Source organism: Camelus bactrianus, chromosome 5, assembly GCF_048773025.1.
Source record: "Camelus bactrianus isolate YW-2024 breed Bactrian camel chromosome 5, ASM4877302v1, whole genome shotgun sequence".
Lineage (NCBI taxonomy): Eukaryota > Metazoa > Chordata > Mammalia > Artiodactyla > Camelidae > Camelus > Camelus bactrianus.
Genome location: NC_133543.1, coordinates 12,136,165 through 12,149,262, shown reverse-complemented (window position 1 = coordinate 12,149,262; position 13,098 = coordinate 12,136,165). Strand labels below are relative to the sequence as shown.

General features: G+C 43.3%; 1 protein-coding gene across 7 annotated transcripts in view; it reads right to left on the bottom strand.

Annotated features, from left to right (window-relative positions):
• SAP130 (Sin3A associated protein 130) overlaps nt 1-13,098 on the bottom strand; it is a 72,339-nt gene that overhangs the window by 52,689 nt on the left and 6,552 nt on the right. For 5 of the 7 annotated variants that reach the window (XM_074363432.1, XM_074363434.1, XM_074363437.1 and 2 more), the window contains exons 3-7: nt 10,810-11,045; nt 9,933-10,091; nt 8,654-8,765; nt 7,252-7,376; nt 5,486-5,610 (exon numbers count right to left, since the gene is read on the bottom strand). In XM_074363432.1, coding sequence (XP_074219533.1) covers nt 5,486-5,610; nt 7,252-7,376; nt 8,654-8,765; nt 9,933-10,091; nt 10,810-11,045 — 757 coding nt within the window. The remainder of the gene's footprint in view (nt 1-5,485; nt 5,611-7,251; nt 7,377-8,653; nt 8,766-9,932; nt 10,092-10,809; nt 11,046-13,098) is intronic. The other 2 variants (XM_074363435.1, XM_074363436.1) reach the window with 2 other exon arrangements.

The window sequence follows — 13,098 nt, the reverse complement described above, 5'->3', positions numbered from 1 at the left end:
CACTAACACGCAACAGCCTATGCCAAAAGGTCCGTCAGTACACCCATAAGCTAGGGCACAATGCGGCCAAAAAAAAAAAAAAAGAGTAAGATAGGTATTTTCATGCACGGATGATCTGGAGTCATCTCCAGAATATACTGTTAAGAGAAAAATGCAAAGTGTGAAACAAATACAGAAATACGATATGAGGTCTTTTCCGTGTGAAAGGAGCAGAAACAAGGAAAGTGTGTTTATCTGTGTGTACACTTATTCTCATAAAAAGAAATCCTTAGGGGGACTCCTAAGAAGCCAAGTCAGAGAGGAATAACCTGGTGACCTACTAAGAGCAGATGGCCACTTGGAAGGGGACGGGGATATTCGTGAGTCATCTTTTTATAAAGCTTTGGATTTTGAACCAAATCAATAATTTACGTATTTTACAAAATAGAATCAAAAAGCAAATCCTAAAATTAGAAACAAATGTAAACAAATAATCCTAACTGTATGTTAAACGACAATAAACACCCACTGAAAAGAACCAAAAAAGTATTAACAGGCTACAAAGAAAGCCGAGGAGCAAGAACATGGGAAGCTGGTACCCAAGGGACAGGGATGAGAGCAATGACAGCTCCTCGCTGTGCACCTTTTTACATGTTGCTATTCTGAAAGCAGGTGAATGTATGTTAGGAAAAAGAAAATGTTACTGCATACTCCACAGAGGAAAGAATCGCTTCAAGTGACTTTTGGATACATTCCCTCTGCTTAGTGGGATCTAGTCTGAGGACAAAAACCCAAGTAGTTACATTAATGTCTTCGGAAAATGAGGTTTTCAGTATAACAGAAAAGATGCACAAATATAAAATCTAAGAAAAAAATCTGTAGTGTTAAACTTTATTTGTAAGTATCAGTACGAAAATATGACTATCTTTACATACTGACTACCTCTGTCCACAGAAAGGGCCCCAAAGCAGTGATAACCCAGAAGCAAGTCTACTCCTAGTACCTAGATCTTGGGTTCTAAATACCATCCTCCACTGAAAGGAATCAAGGATTCTTGGAGGAATGGCTGATTTCAAGACCAGAGAAGCAGAGCAAGTAAAAGGAAGCCTGATTCACCACGTATTAGAAAGAATGTACTTAAAGACTTCATAGGACTCATCAAAAGGACCCTTGAGTCAGTTCAAAGGGGTTTTCACGAGCCAAATTTAGGGCAACTTAAAGAAAAAGAAAGGGATGTGGATTAATACACATGGAGTAAAAAAATCCCTGAGTACACAGTGGCAACTCCTGCCATCCCTCCTCCCCCCAAAAAAGATCAGCTGGCTGGAAAGTGCTCCCAGATCTGTTGTCTTAATCACTATACTATTTCTCCCAGCAATCAGTTTTTGTAATGGCCTCAAAGGTGACTCTAGGGCTAGAGACCCAATTTAGACACTTGACAGATACAGAAAATAGGGGTTCTCTAACAACAGGTGGACTCATGACCATCCTCCAGTATTCATTTGGGTCCTTGTCTGACTTTGTAAACTGACATTGTAAACTGACTATAACTCAATAAAATTAAACAAACAAACAAACAAAAAACCAGGGGGAGATGGCAGTAAAGTGGAACCTGAACCCTGACCAGTTTCAAGATCCAAGAAGCAAGGCATGAATTAGGAATCACAGAGACACAGGTAAGGCCCACATAGGAAACAGTGTATGGTGAACCCAGGAAGAGAAACTCTGCCATTTGAGCAGTGTATGCATCTTCACCGGCAGGAGAGACATAACCACCAAGAAACCTCAAAACAAGGATCCTGAGTCATTAGGAAAATTTCTCCTAACCCAGCATATAGCTCAGCCTCCAATTATAATTACAATCAGTTGACCCAGAATAAATCCAATTCATTGAAAGATGAGGACTCAGAAAGGAACTGCACAGGATCTATTTAAAGAAGCTACAAGAAAAAGGTGGACAGAAATGAGGAAGTTCACTATAAATGCTCCTACTAAGCAGAAATGGTGCCATGAACTAAGAAACTGAATGATACAACTGCTTCCACAAAATGAAAACACAAAGCAAAGATGTCAGAGCTCATTGACAAGTGATGACAAGACAACAAAAGAAGACAAAATTAATGGGCAGAGCTCAAGAGAGAAAAGAAAAACATCCGGCTGTTTTAGGAATGAAGGTAAAATTGAAAGATGAACATGAGACACAGTGCTGAAAACTCAGGAAGGGACAGAGCAAATCACGAGAAACGTAGGCAGAGCCAAAAGGGGAAAAAAATAGTTTAAAAGGATTTAGATAAGGAATCATGCAAAAAGATCCAACAAGCACATTATTGGCTCCCTGGCAACAGAATGGAAAAGAATGAGTATATAAAGATACTACTCAAGAAAATGTTTCATAGTTTTGTGCTACAGATTAAAAAGGCACGTCAGGTTCCAGAACAAAATGATACACACTGATCACCATGAAACACATCCTAGTAAAGTTGCTGAAATTCAAAGATAAACAATCTTAAGCAATCAGGCAAAAATATCTAGGTCTTTTTAAGAGGTTAAAAAAAAAAAAATCAGGCTAGACTCAGACTACTGCACAGCATTATCCAGTTCTAGAAAGCAGAGGAAAAATACTTATAAAGTACTCATGGAAAGATTACAGAAACCAAAAAAATTCTCTGTTAGCCAAACTACTGCTTAAATATAAGGATGTCTGAGAAATGAGTCAGAGCATGCGAAACCTCAAAATATTGGTTCCATCAGCCCTTGACGAAAGTAAGAGAATAAATTTCATTTACCTAAGTGATGACAAAAAAACCACCACCACCAAAGAACTGGCAGACAGGATTGAATCCATTTAACAGAAGGAGTAAGTTGTACCACTTAAATATTTTGGAATGTTCTATCTTTTTCTATGCCTTGAATCAATTTAATTATTGGTTTATCTGGTCTTTGAGAGCTTTGCAGAATTTAGTGAAACTGGCTGGGCCTGATGATTTTCTGAGACATAGTGCTTTGAAATTTCTTTCTATTTTTTTCTATGGAAATTGGTCCATTTAAACTTTCTATCCCTAGAATTTAAAGGGAGTTAGAGGTTAGGAATTTATCGTTAGAGATACTGCAAATAGAAAAATCATCTGATCATTAGGGTTTTTGTCTGTTTAATTCCCTAGTGTATTTCTAGGGCCTAGAGCAGTGACTGGCACATAGGAGGCACATAGTGAGTATCTGTTGTAGGTGTGAATGCTGAAAACATCTGACAAAATTTAATATCCATTTTTTAGTACATGTGCTGCTGAAGTGAGCGCTAATACCCATTTTTTAAATTAAAAACTCAATACACTAGAAAAGACAGATAACTCAACAACATGGTTTAAAAAAGTCTAACCCTATACACATTTATACCTTTTGAATTTCATCCTGCCATCTGAATAAATTAGTTTTTTAAAGGCAATACAAAGATAACATGAGTAACACACAGTCTATTTTATGTTAGGTAGTTGGGTCTCTTTGTGCCTCAGGCGATATATCAATGACCAAATAGTAAAATGTTCTCATTTTATTAAAGAGGGGACTAAGGGTCAGGGAAGGTAATCAATTTGCCTAATGTCACACAGCTAGTCAATGACAGAGCTGGGGGAAAGTTAAGTTCCAGGCACTATTCTTCATTTCAATGTTACTTTCTTCGGAGTTCTGTTCTAGGCCCTCTTCCTGGTTGGACTCAGATCCCTAAAGCTTTACCAGTAGCCCATAGGCTGATGACTTCATAACTCCTTGTCTCAGGCACAGACAGCCTTCAACCACCTATTGACAACAGCCTCTTGATTGTTCCACAGATAAACTCAGCATCCCAAGACTCAGCCTTCTCTCTAAAATCTGCTTTCTCTCCCTTGTGCCCTTTCCATTTACTCAGTCAGGCAAGGAAGAAACCAAGGAGGCACCTCTGGACTGCTTCCAACTGGCCATCAGGTCTTCTGGATGGTCTGTGACAGCTCTGTTCCGCATGCCCACTACCCCTTTTGTTCAGTGAATCCCTTCTTGTTTAAGTGTAAAGGCTCCTTCCCTGGCAGCCACACAACCGACGGCAAGAATCAAGGACCACCAGACCTCTGTTCGCTCCTGACAAGACTCGTGTCCCACTGCCCTCCCCTAGTTTCACAGCTTCACCACCACAACATGCTTGGGGAGCATGAGGACAAATACCGCCATGTCCTCAACTCTGACTGTGTCACCCCCAAGGAGCATCAGAGACCATCCCTCACCAACCAGATGTCATTCCTGTGCAACTCTGTAATCTCTTAACTGTACTATCCTCACTTGTCAAACACCCAACCTTTCCACTATACCCTCTGGACTCACAATTCACCTTCAGCAAAATCCCCAATAACTTCAACCTCTGCGGACACACCCTCTACCCTCCCGCCCTAAGGAACTATGGTCCTCCCAAGAGAACACGGCTTCCCTCCCAATGGGAACCCTGTTCTCCCTGAAGCTCTTCCCCACCCAGACTGTCTTCCTAAATTATCTCTCCAGAATTCTTCCATGGACTCCAGACTCTTATTAACCTATCTCTATGGTTCCATGTGAGTGCTCCGAGGGCAGCACAACCTTAAAATATCAAAAACCAAAGTTTGGGATTCCCCCCATCCTCCAACTCACAAGAACGCAGCTCTACCCTCCCAGCTGCACAGGCCGATGAGCGTGGGCATAATCCGACTTTCCTCGTGCTCTCCTAGTCCCATGTGTAAGTCCTCAGAATCCTGACAGTCTGTACAATCCTGTTCAGAATCTAACCGTGTCCTTCCACCCTCAATAATCGTCTCTCCTGGACTCCTGCCATAACCCTTCTAAACAATCTGTTTCCAACTTAGCCTGCTCTCTCCAGCCTGGTGGCTGATCCAACACTTCAGATCACAACACTGCTCTGAGAACTGACTTCCCGCTGCACCCCAGCACAGTCCAAATCCTTGGAGTGGGTCATAAGGCCCTTACTGGGGCCCTGTTACCTCCTAAAATAATCTCTGGCCACTCTCCTACCATTAGCCTCTTGTGGCTCCCTGACACGGTAAACACACTGCTGCCTCAGGGCCTTTGCACTTACCATTCTCACCGTCTAGGACACTCACATCTTAGACAGCCCTATGGTTCATCTCACCATTCAGTTTTCTGCTTGAATGTATTCTTATCAACAAAGTCCTTCCTGATCACTTTATATGAACTAGTAAGCCCCCTGTACTGCCTACAGTGTCACCCCAAATCCCATTCACCCTAGTTGTTCCCCAAAGCCCTTTTTGCCACCTAAAAAATCTATTTTTTAATGTATGTCTCCAGCCCCTAAAAATAGAAACTCTTTGAGGGCAGAAATTTCTTTTTGTTTACTGTGTTTTCCTCAGTATGCAGAACATTACGAAGCACTCAATAAATATTTACTGAGTTAAGTGAAGGAAAGAAGGAAAGTAAGAAGGGCGAGATGAAGGGAGGAGGGCGGGACAGCTTGATCTTGGACCCCTAGATATACCTCAGTGCCGAGTCGGCAGCATGTGCGGCTGTCGTAGTGATGACAGGAGACTGAGCTCTGGTGGCTGACACGGTTGCTACCACAGCAGGAGGGATGGTATTGGATGTGGTCACAGGTGGCCGAGACTACAAGAGAAAAAAAAAATTTCATTTAAAATGAAAAGCAAAATCCAGTATGACAAACACTAAAAGTCTAAGCTGGGCCTCTAAATAAGCATGTTTATGTCCAAATGAAAATAAATTCTCACTGTCCTGATGAAGTTCTCTTTTCAAATAGGTAGTTATAAGACCAAGAGTCAGAAGCATCAACAAAATCCAGTTCTGGTTGGACAATACACCAGGCCCTCCTCTCCAAACACGACCAGATTCAAAATTCTGTCCTACTTTTAGTACAAACTGGAAGCTGGCCCATCAGACTTAGTTCCCAGAGAACTGCTGCTGGTCCCAGAGTAGATGTCTTTCATTGCTACACCACCCAGCGCTTCCCACAGAGGGCCCAACAGCAATGACAGAGCCGTCGGTTCTCGGGGCATCTAAGCGCACAAAAGGAAAACGCGTGGTACTGGTCTTCTTTCCCAGCAGACGATGCCCGGTGCTCAGATACCTTCTAGATGTTTCCATATGGATGCACTTCTCTTATCACTCCATCCGTGTGCCCCACCTTCACCTGCCAAACCAGTTCCACACTGGGCTTCACCTGCTCATCCGCTGCCCACTCCTCCAATCACCAGAGCTCTCCTGTGCAGCCCCTCTTTCCTGATCCCAACACGGGCAGTTATCTTGGCAGACTCTGCCCATCCTCCATCTGTTTCTCACCTCCAGGCCTCCTCCCACCACGCAGCTGGTCCAGGCCGCTGTCTCATACCAGGACTGCAGCTCTGTCTCCCTCACTTGTGAGCTGTGCACCCAGGGTCTCCTCGTTCTCCAGTCCTTCCTACAGATCATTAATCTCCTGGGGCCCTACGGTCTCAGATGTGTTGGTAGCCAGCAAGCTCTTCTGCTTTAAATTTGACAGCTCCAGGCTAGACATGTAGAACCAGTGTCCTACTCAGCCCTCTTCCTTACTATCTGAAATCCAGCCATTTCACACATCCTACCAGCCTGATCCACAAAGGCATCTGAACTTCTGCCTTCTGTATGTAACTCGGCTAGATTAATCTTTCAAAGATATCTTTTTGATCATATATTCACTATACTAAAAAAACACAGAGTGGCTCTCTGCTGTGTACATAATCAGTTTATACTCAGTATCTTAGCATTCCAAATGCAGAGACACCACAGCATCACCTGGTAATACATTTATGGCAAGGGTCATAGACTTCCTCGAAAACAAGTTGAAAGGCATGAACTGAACTCCTCAAAAAGCATACGTATGTGCATAAAAATGTGCCTAAACGTTTAGGGGCTCGCATACCCCATCCAAATGAGAACCCCTTCATTCTAACTAGCCTGCACCCAACATTGTGGACAACCATCCCTCTCGTCCTTGAACTGTTCACTGCTCATGCACTGCCCCCACCACTTCCTCTTCCCTTCTCTGAACCCCCATGGCCACACCCATCCCAACCAGAAGCCTTGCCTTGCTACCTCTCTCCTAAATTCCTACTGCGATCACACGACATTGTATATGACTCAACCTTCTCTATCCCTTGGCAACTAGATGGAAAGTCACTTGAGGTCAAAGGACTCGCAGGGTGCCTAGCGGAGCGGGTAAGTCGGAGTAGGCCCTGAATCCTGGCTGGCCGGCTACCCACAGCTGCGACGTGCCTGGATCGGTTGGTGGATGATGTGCTGGACCGCCGGTTGCGCCGTGGCTGCATTTGGCAACTGGGAAGTCGGCCTCAGGACCGTGGTTACTTTCGAACTGGACATCACAGCAGCAGCTGCGGCCCCTGGAAGGACAGTATTTTGGCATCAGTATGGCTTTGAGTAGCCCCAGTCACATGCCCTATAAACTTGGCGTGCCAGTGCTCAGTGCAAGCGCTTTATGGGTACTTCCCACTTCATCACGTAGAAAATTCAGAAAGCGTGCACGCGAGGGTTTGAGATTTAGTAAGACTGAAATCTGAACTGCTTCTTCAAGGATGTGCTTACATGAAACTGGCTGCCTTTTTTTTTTTTTTTTTTTTAAATTGCAAGTATCACCACAATTCAGGCCCAGGCTCCAGCAGTTTAACCACCGGACAGTGAGTTCATTTGAACCACCACTGCCTCTGCACCCTTGGTGCACCTAGAACACCATGAAAAGGGCGAATGATGTCTTAGGTTTGACCTTACACAGACCCCCCACTGCAGTCTGCGACCCTCACTCTGAGAACCACGAAGCTACACTATGATCGAGTACCCGTTGGCCTGATTTTGCCAACAGTAATTTTATTCTCTCCAATAGAAGGTGATGATTTCTGATCAAGTAGCTGAAAAACCTCATTAAATGTAATACCATACGGTCTATTACAACTTAATTGTAAGAATAAATTCATCTTATTGTTATGTGAGTAAAAAGATTTGAGTAACCCTTATCACTGAATTTCAAAAATATTCAGTATTAATATTCGTGACTTATTTATTAAAAATGAAGACCATGGTTAGATTACCACAGCTTTGAGGAGTTCCTCGTTATAAGGACAATTTTTGGATCACACTAAGTATTTTTTTGTTAAGTCTTATTTTTTATTGAAGTGCGGTCAATTTACGTTAGTTTCAGGTCCACAGCAAAGTGACTCAGTTATACACATACACACACACATATATATATTTAGGTTCTTTTCCTCTATAGCTCATTATAAGAAACTGAATATAGTTCCCTGTGCTATACAGTAGGTCCTTGTTGTTTATCTATTTTATATGTAGTTGTATGTGTGTCTGTTAATCCCAAACTCCTAATCTGTCCCTCCCCACCTCCACCCTCTGCTGTTGGTTTTCCATGTCTGTAGACCACACTAAATATTTAAATTGCCTTAAGTTTATGTAATACACACACACCTGTTGTAATACAACTGTAAGAAGTACCTATTAGACCATTCTAAAGAGGTGTATGACTCTGGGTTTATTTTGGCTGCCCGACAATTTAACAAGCTGATTCTGGACATGCTTTGTGTCACCCTATCTTCTACTAAATGTGTCTGTGCCATCACATTTTACACGTCTGAACAAAACGTGCAGTCTTTACCGCGAGGTAAGTGAGAAGCTCCGATGTGAAGAGGCGGCCCCGGAGCATTGCTGCGGATGATAGACATCTGTACGTTTGTGGTCATGATGTGATGCAGGTTGCTGGGATGTCCCTGCAAGAAACAGGATGGCATGTTACTTTCACGTGCCTGGTCTGAGCCACTGGTGCTTAGCCATTGCTTCTAGGGAGTCGGTTGCCTCCAAATGTGGGCCAGGTTGTTCCTTTTAGGCAGTGAGCACCCCGAGGGAGAGGACGCTTGGGTTTTTAAGTCAGTGTATCGAGGGCCGACCTGTGCCAGCAGGCACGTGAAGCGACTGGGAGGACCATCAACTGCCTGGAGTCCAGCCAGTGGCCAGATCCTTACTGCTGATGACACATCTGACTGTCCGCATTCAGATACTCTCATTCTCAATGTTAGTCTATCATGCTTGTCTTCTCTGTCTTGGCCAAAAGCTTGTTTTTCCTTATTCTCACTACTTCCTTTACACCCCATGGCATTCATTCATCCCGCAAGCTCTCCGGGATTTCTCAGTAAATTTAGCTAGCATCCAACAGGCACCCTCTGAGTGGCTCTGCAGTCACCCCGAGGTGTCCCTTCCTCACACCCGCCCAGCCCTGACGCCAGTGCTTCTCCGGTGGCTGTTCCAGCACTTCTGGGAGTGAGGACTCAGCAGAATGACAAAATGAAAGAAAAACTCGGTGCTTCTTTTCAGAACACCGGTTTTTTTTCTTGAAAACATAAAGGGAAAGAGCTTTGACATTGTTTTCATGGGTGAGTCATTGAAAATATTTAAATAAACCAAATACGTATTATGGAGTAGGACTGCAATTTCGGGAAAAAAAAAAAAGAAGTTAAAACATGAGACTTCAGAGTAAATGCTCACGACTGGCGGGCCGCAGAGGGGACCTGCCGGTCGCCCAGGAGGTGCACCCACCTCAGGGGAAGAACCACCCAGAGGAGCACTACTGCTGTGAGGCTGCTCCGGAGCCAAGCACAGCTGGGCTGTGAGCTCACGGTCTCGGCTGTCTCATCTGGATCTGCATCGCACACAGCAGACAGTCAACACCCCTGGGCTCAGTGACCAAGACCGCTGTGCACACTCGTCTGATTCCCTTTGTCACCCTCCGCTGTCACCTCTACGACTGCCCCCTTGCAGATATCAGTGACCACTTCATGTTTTATTTAGTACAGTGCCTAACGTACTGCTGGCATTCAGGAAATAATGATCAACAGTCGGGCATCTCAGTTTGAAAATCAGCAAATTAAGAGGAAAAAAACCTGTTGTCCACTGATTGTTGCCACAGGAATGGCTGAAGCTTGAGGGATGCTACTCTCCATGGTAACGGTAACCTGCCCTGGAACCTTGGGGGGAAGTGACAAGGTAGAAGGTGGAGCAGGAGCAATGGGACGGCTAGGCATGGTGGGCTTCGGGGGTGGCTGCAAACAAGAAAACCACACGAAACATATCAATAGCTTTTTACTAGTGATGCATTTCATTCTATACACGTACACAAATCAAACCTGGAGAGGGCCAGGAAGGATGCCAGAAGCCTCCTGAATTTTATCTTAGTATCAGAGGCTTTCCATTGAAGTACTGGCATTTCCATGTTACAGGTGAGAAAACATACAAAGCAAGGCTAAGTCACTTGCTCAAAGCCACACAGACAGCAAAGACTAAAACTGGGAATAAAGCCCAGAGCTGCATGGCTCACAGCCCACACTCTTTCTTCTGTACAGTGCTGCCTCCCAAGTCTAGGGGGAAGTAAACAGAACTCCCAAACTCCCAGTAACTGAAACATATCCGCAAGGTAATACACAAAGCGATATTCTCAGAGACTCCCAAATTAGCAAGCGTTTAAAACAAAACCTTGGAGAAGAGTGCCACTCCAAGAGAAAAACTCTATCAGCATGCCCATAACTTGAACCGAGTAATGTCAGATGGGTATTAGAAAGGTCCTGGGATGCCCACTGCCCAGCGGCACGAGACTAGGCACTGCAGAACAGCAGGACTCTGAGTTACAGAGACGGCTGAACTGAGAGGTCAACGGGAAAAAACTAGGATCCGAGGCTACAGCCTAACACTTGGTGACAACTGTCAGAAATGCTAGCCAGTCTTAGCTGTGGTTCAATGTGAAATTTTAAACCTCTCCATTACCTTCATAAGTCCCTCCGAAAATGAGAGTGGCACTGCTGGCGTCAGATGTGCTGGTGGGGCTGTCACTGTGACAGGTGTGCCCGATGCAACAGCATGGTGTGTAGACAACACCTGCACCTGTGGATAGGGCCTTACCACAACAGGCTCTTGCTTCTCTTCACGGGCCTGTAGGGAGCTGCTGGAACCCATGTGCTCCCTGGCAGTGACTTCAGCATCTCGACTAGATTCATCGTTGACTGGTAAAGACATGAAGGTGAAACGGGATTAATGAATGTAACAGCACATGCCAGAGGGGCCCCCACAGTTAAAGTTTCAGGGCTGATAAACCGACCCATTTCCTTGTGAGATTTTTCTGAACGAGGAGAATGAGGGCATTCGATTCCCTTGATGGATATCAAACCCAAAAGTCACACCTGGGGAACACGGGACTTGGTCTAGATATTGAGGCTTTCCCACTGCTACGAACAAAGGACCTGACGAGGACTGAAAATGGGCTCAAATGGTTGAAACTATAAGACAAGATTCAAGACAATTTCACTTAAAATATTTATTTAAAAGGTTATAAGAAACTAATATTGAAAAGATAATTTAAGTATAGACTTTAGGTCCAAGAACATGTAGTATTCCAAAACAAATTTCTCAGTCCAAATCCCTACAGAGTGAGCATGTAAACCTCTATCATTATTATGACGCACTGAATAGACTCAACCTTTGAGAGACTCACAATTTCACTTGCAGGAATGTGTCCTACAGACACAAAACACATGTGTAAAATGACTTAGGTACAAGGTGATTTGTCTCAGCATATTTATACTTGGAAAGGAACTGCAAAAAACCTACCTGTCCGTCAATAGGGGGCTGGCTATATAAACTACGGTATACTCACCCAACAGACTACCACATAACTATAAAAATAAAACAAGACAGTTTTTTAGGTACTCTTATGGAGAAATGTATAATATATACTATGGAAAAATACAGGAAAATAGAAAGGTACAGAATAGTGAAAAAGTAAATACACACAAACATACACGCATTTGTTTTGTTTTTTAAGATTCTTTTTTCGTGGGGGGAGGTAGTTAGGTTTATTTGTGTATTTATTTTTAGTGGAAGTACTGGGGATTGAACCCAGGACCTCATGCATGCTAGGCATACACCCTACCACTGGGCTATACCCTTCCCCCCTAATACATGCATTTGCATTTGTATTTGTATAACGTATCTCCAAAGCACCGTGATTGCTTGAAGAGAAAGAAAGTGGATGATTGGAGGACAGGAGTGGGCGAGATACTTTTTTCACCGTATACTCTTTTTTCTTTTGGCATTTTGGACCGTGGGAACACGTAGCCTATTTAAAAATTAAGTTAAAAAATATCAAGGAACTTACATAAAAAAAGACAGTTTGTCAAAATATTAATTTGCACTGTCATTTTTCCAAAACAGCATTATTTCTCTGAACATAAACATTACACTTATGTAAAACTTTTTAATTATTTGGAAAACTATAAAGAAAGTAAAGCTGCTCCCACGGTCTACCCTGCCCAAGGCGCCAACAGTTACTATTTTGGTAAAATCTTCAGACACTTTTTGCCTCTTGAATTTTGGGTCAGTTTTGATTTATTTAATTTTTATTGAACTGTAACCCTCATAAAGACAAGTGCACACATACTGATGGGATAGCTCAGTGAACTTTCACAGACTGAACACACCTGAGTAATCAGTACCTAGATCAAGGAGCAGAACGTTCCTAGTTCCCCAGAAACTCTCCGTGCAGCCTGATTCCAGTCTGCATTCTCCCGAAGACACTATGCTAACTTCTAACACTACAGATGACTGTTGTGCACTTTTGAACTTTATATAAATACACTCACAACAGACATACCCGGCTGTCTTGCCTCTTCATTTATTGGTATGAGATACGCGCATGTTCCTGCACGCAGCTATAAACCTTTCATTCTCAGTATACTGTACCATCGCGTCAATAAATCACAAATTAGCCATCTGACCACTAGTAGGCAGTTAAATCGTTCTCAGTTTTTTACTATTGTGAATAGTAGTACGAGTAATATTCACATATATGTCTTCTGGGGACCCTCTGTACCATTTCTATTGGATATGTACCTAAGAGTGGAATCGCTGAGTAATACAGAATATATACTACATCACTTTAAAAGTGCTAAGTGGAATTCCATTGCTTAGATGTACCATAGCTTTTATAACCATTGTGTCACTGATGGGCTTTTAGGTTATTTCCAAATTTTTGCTACTATCCACAACTGTGGAGTACAT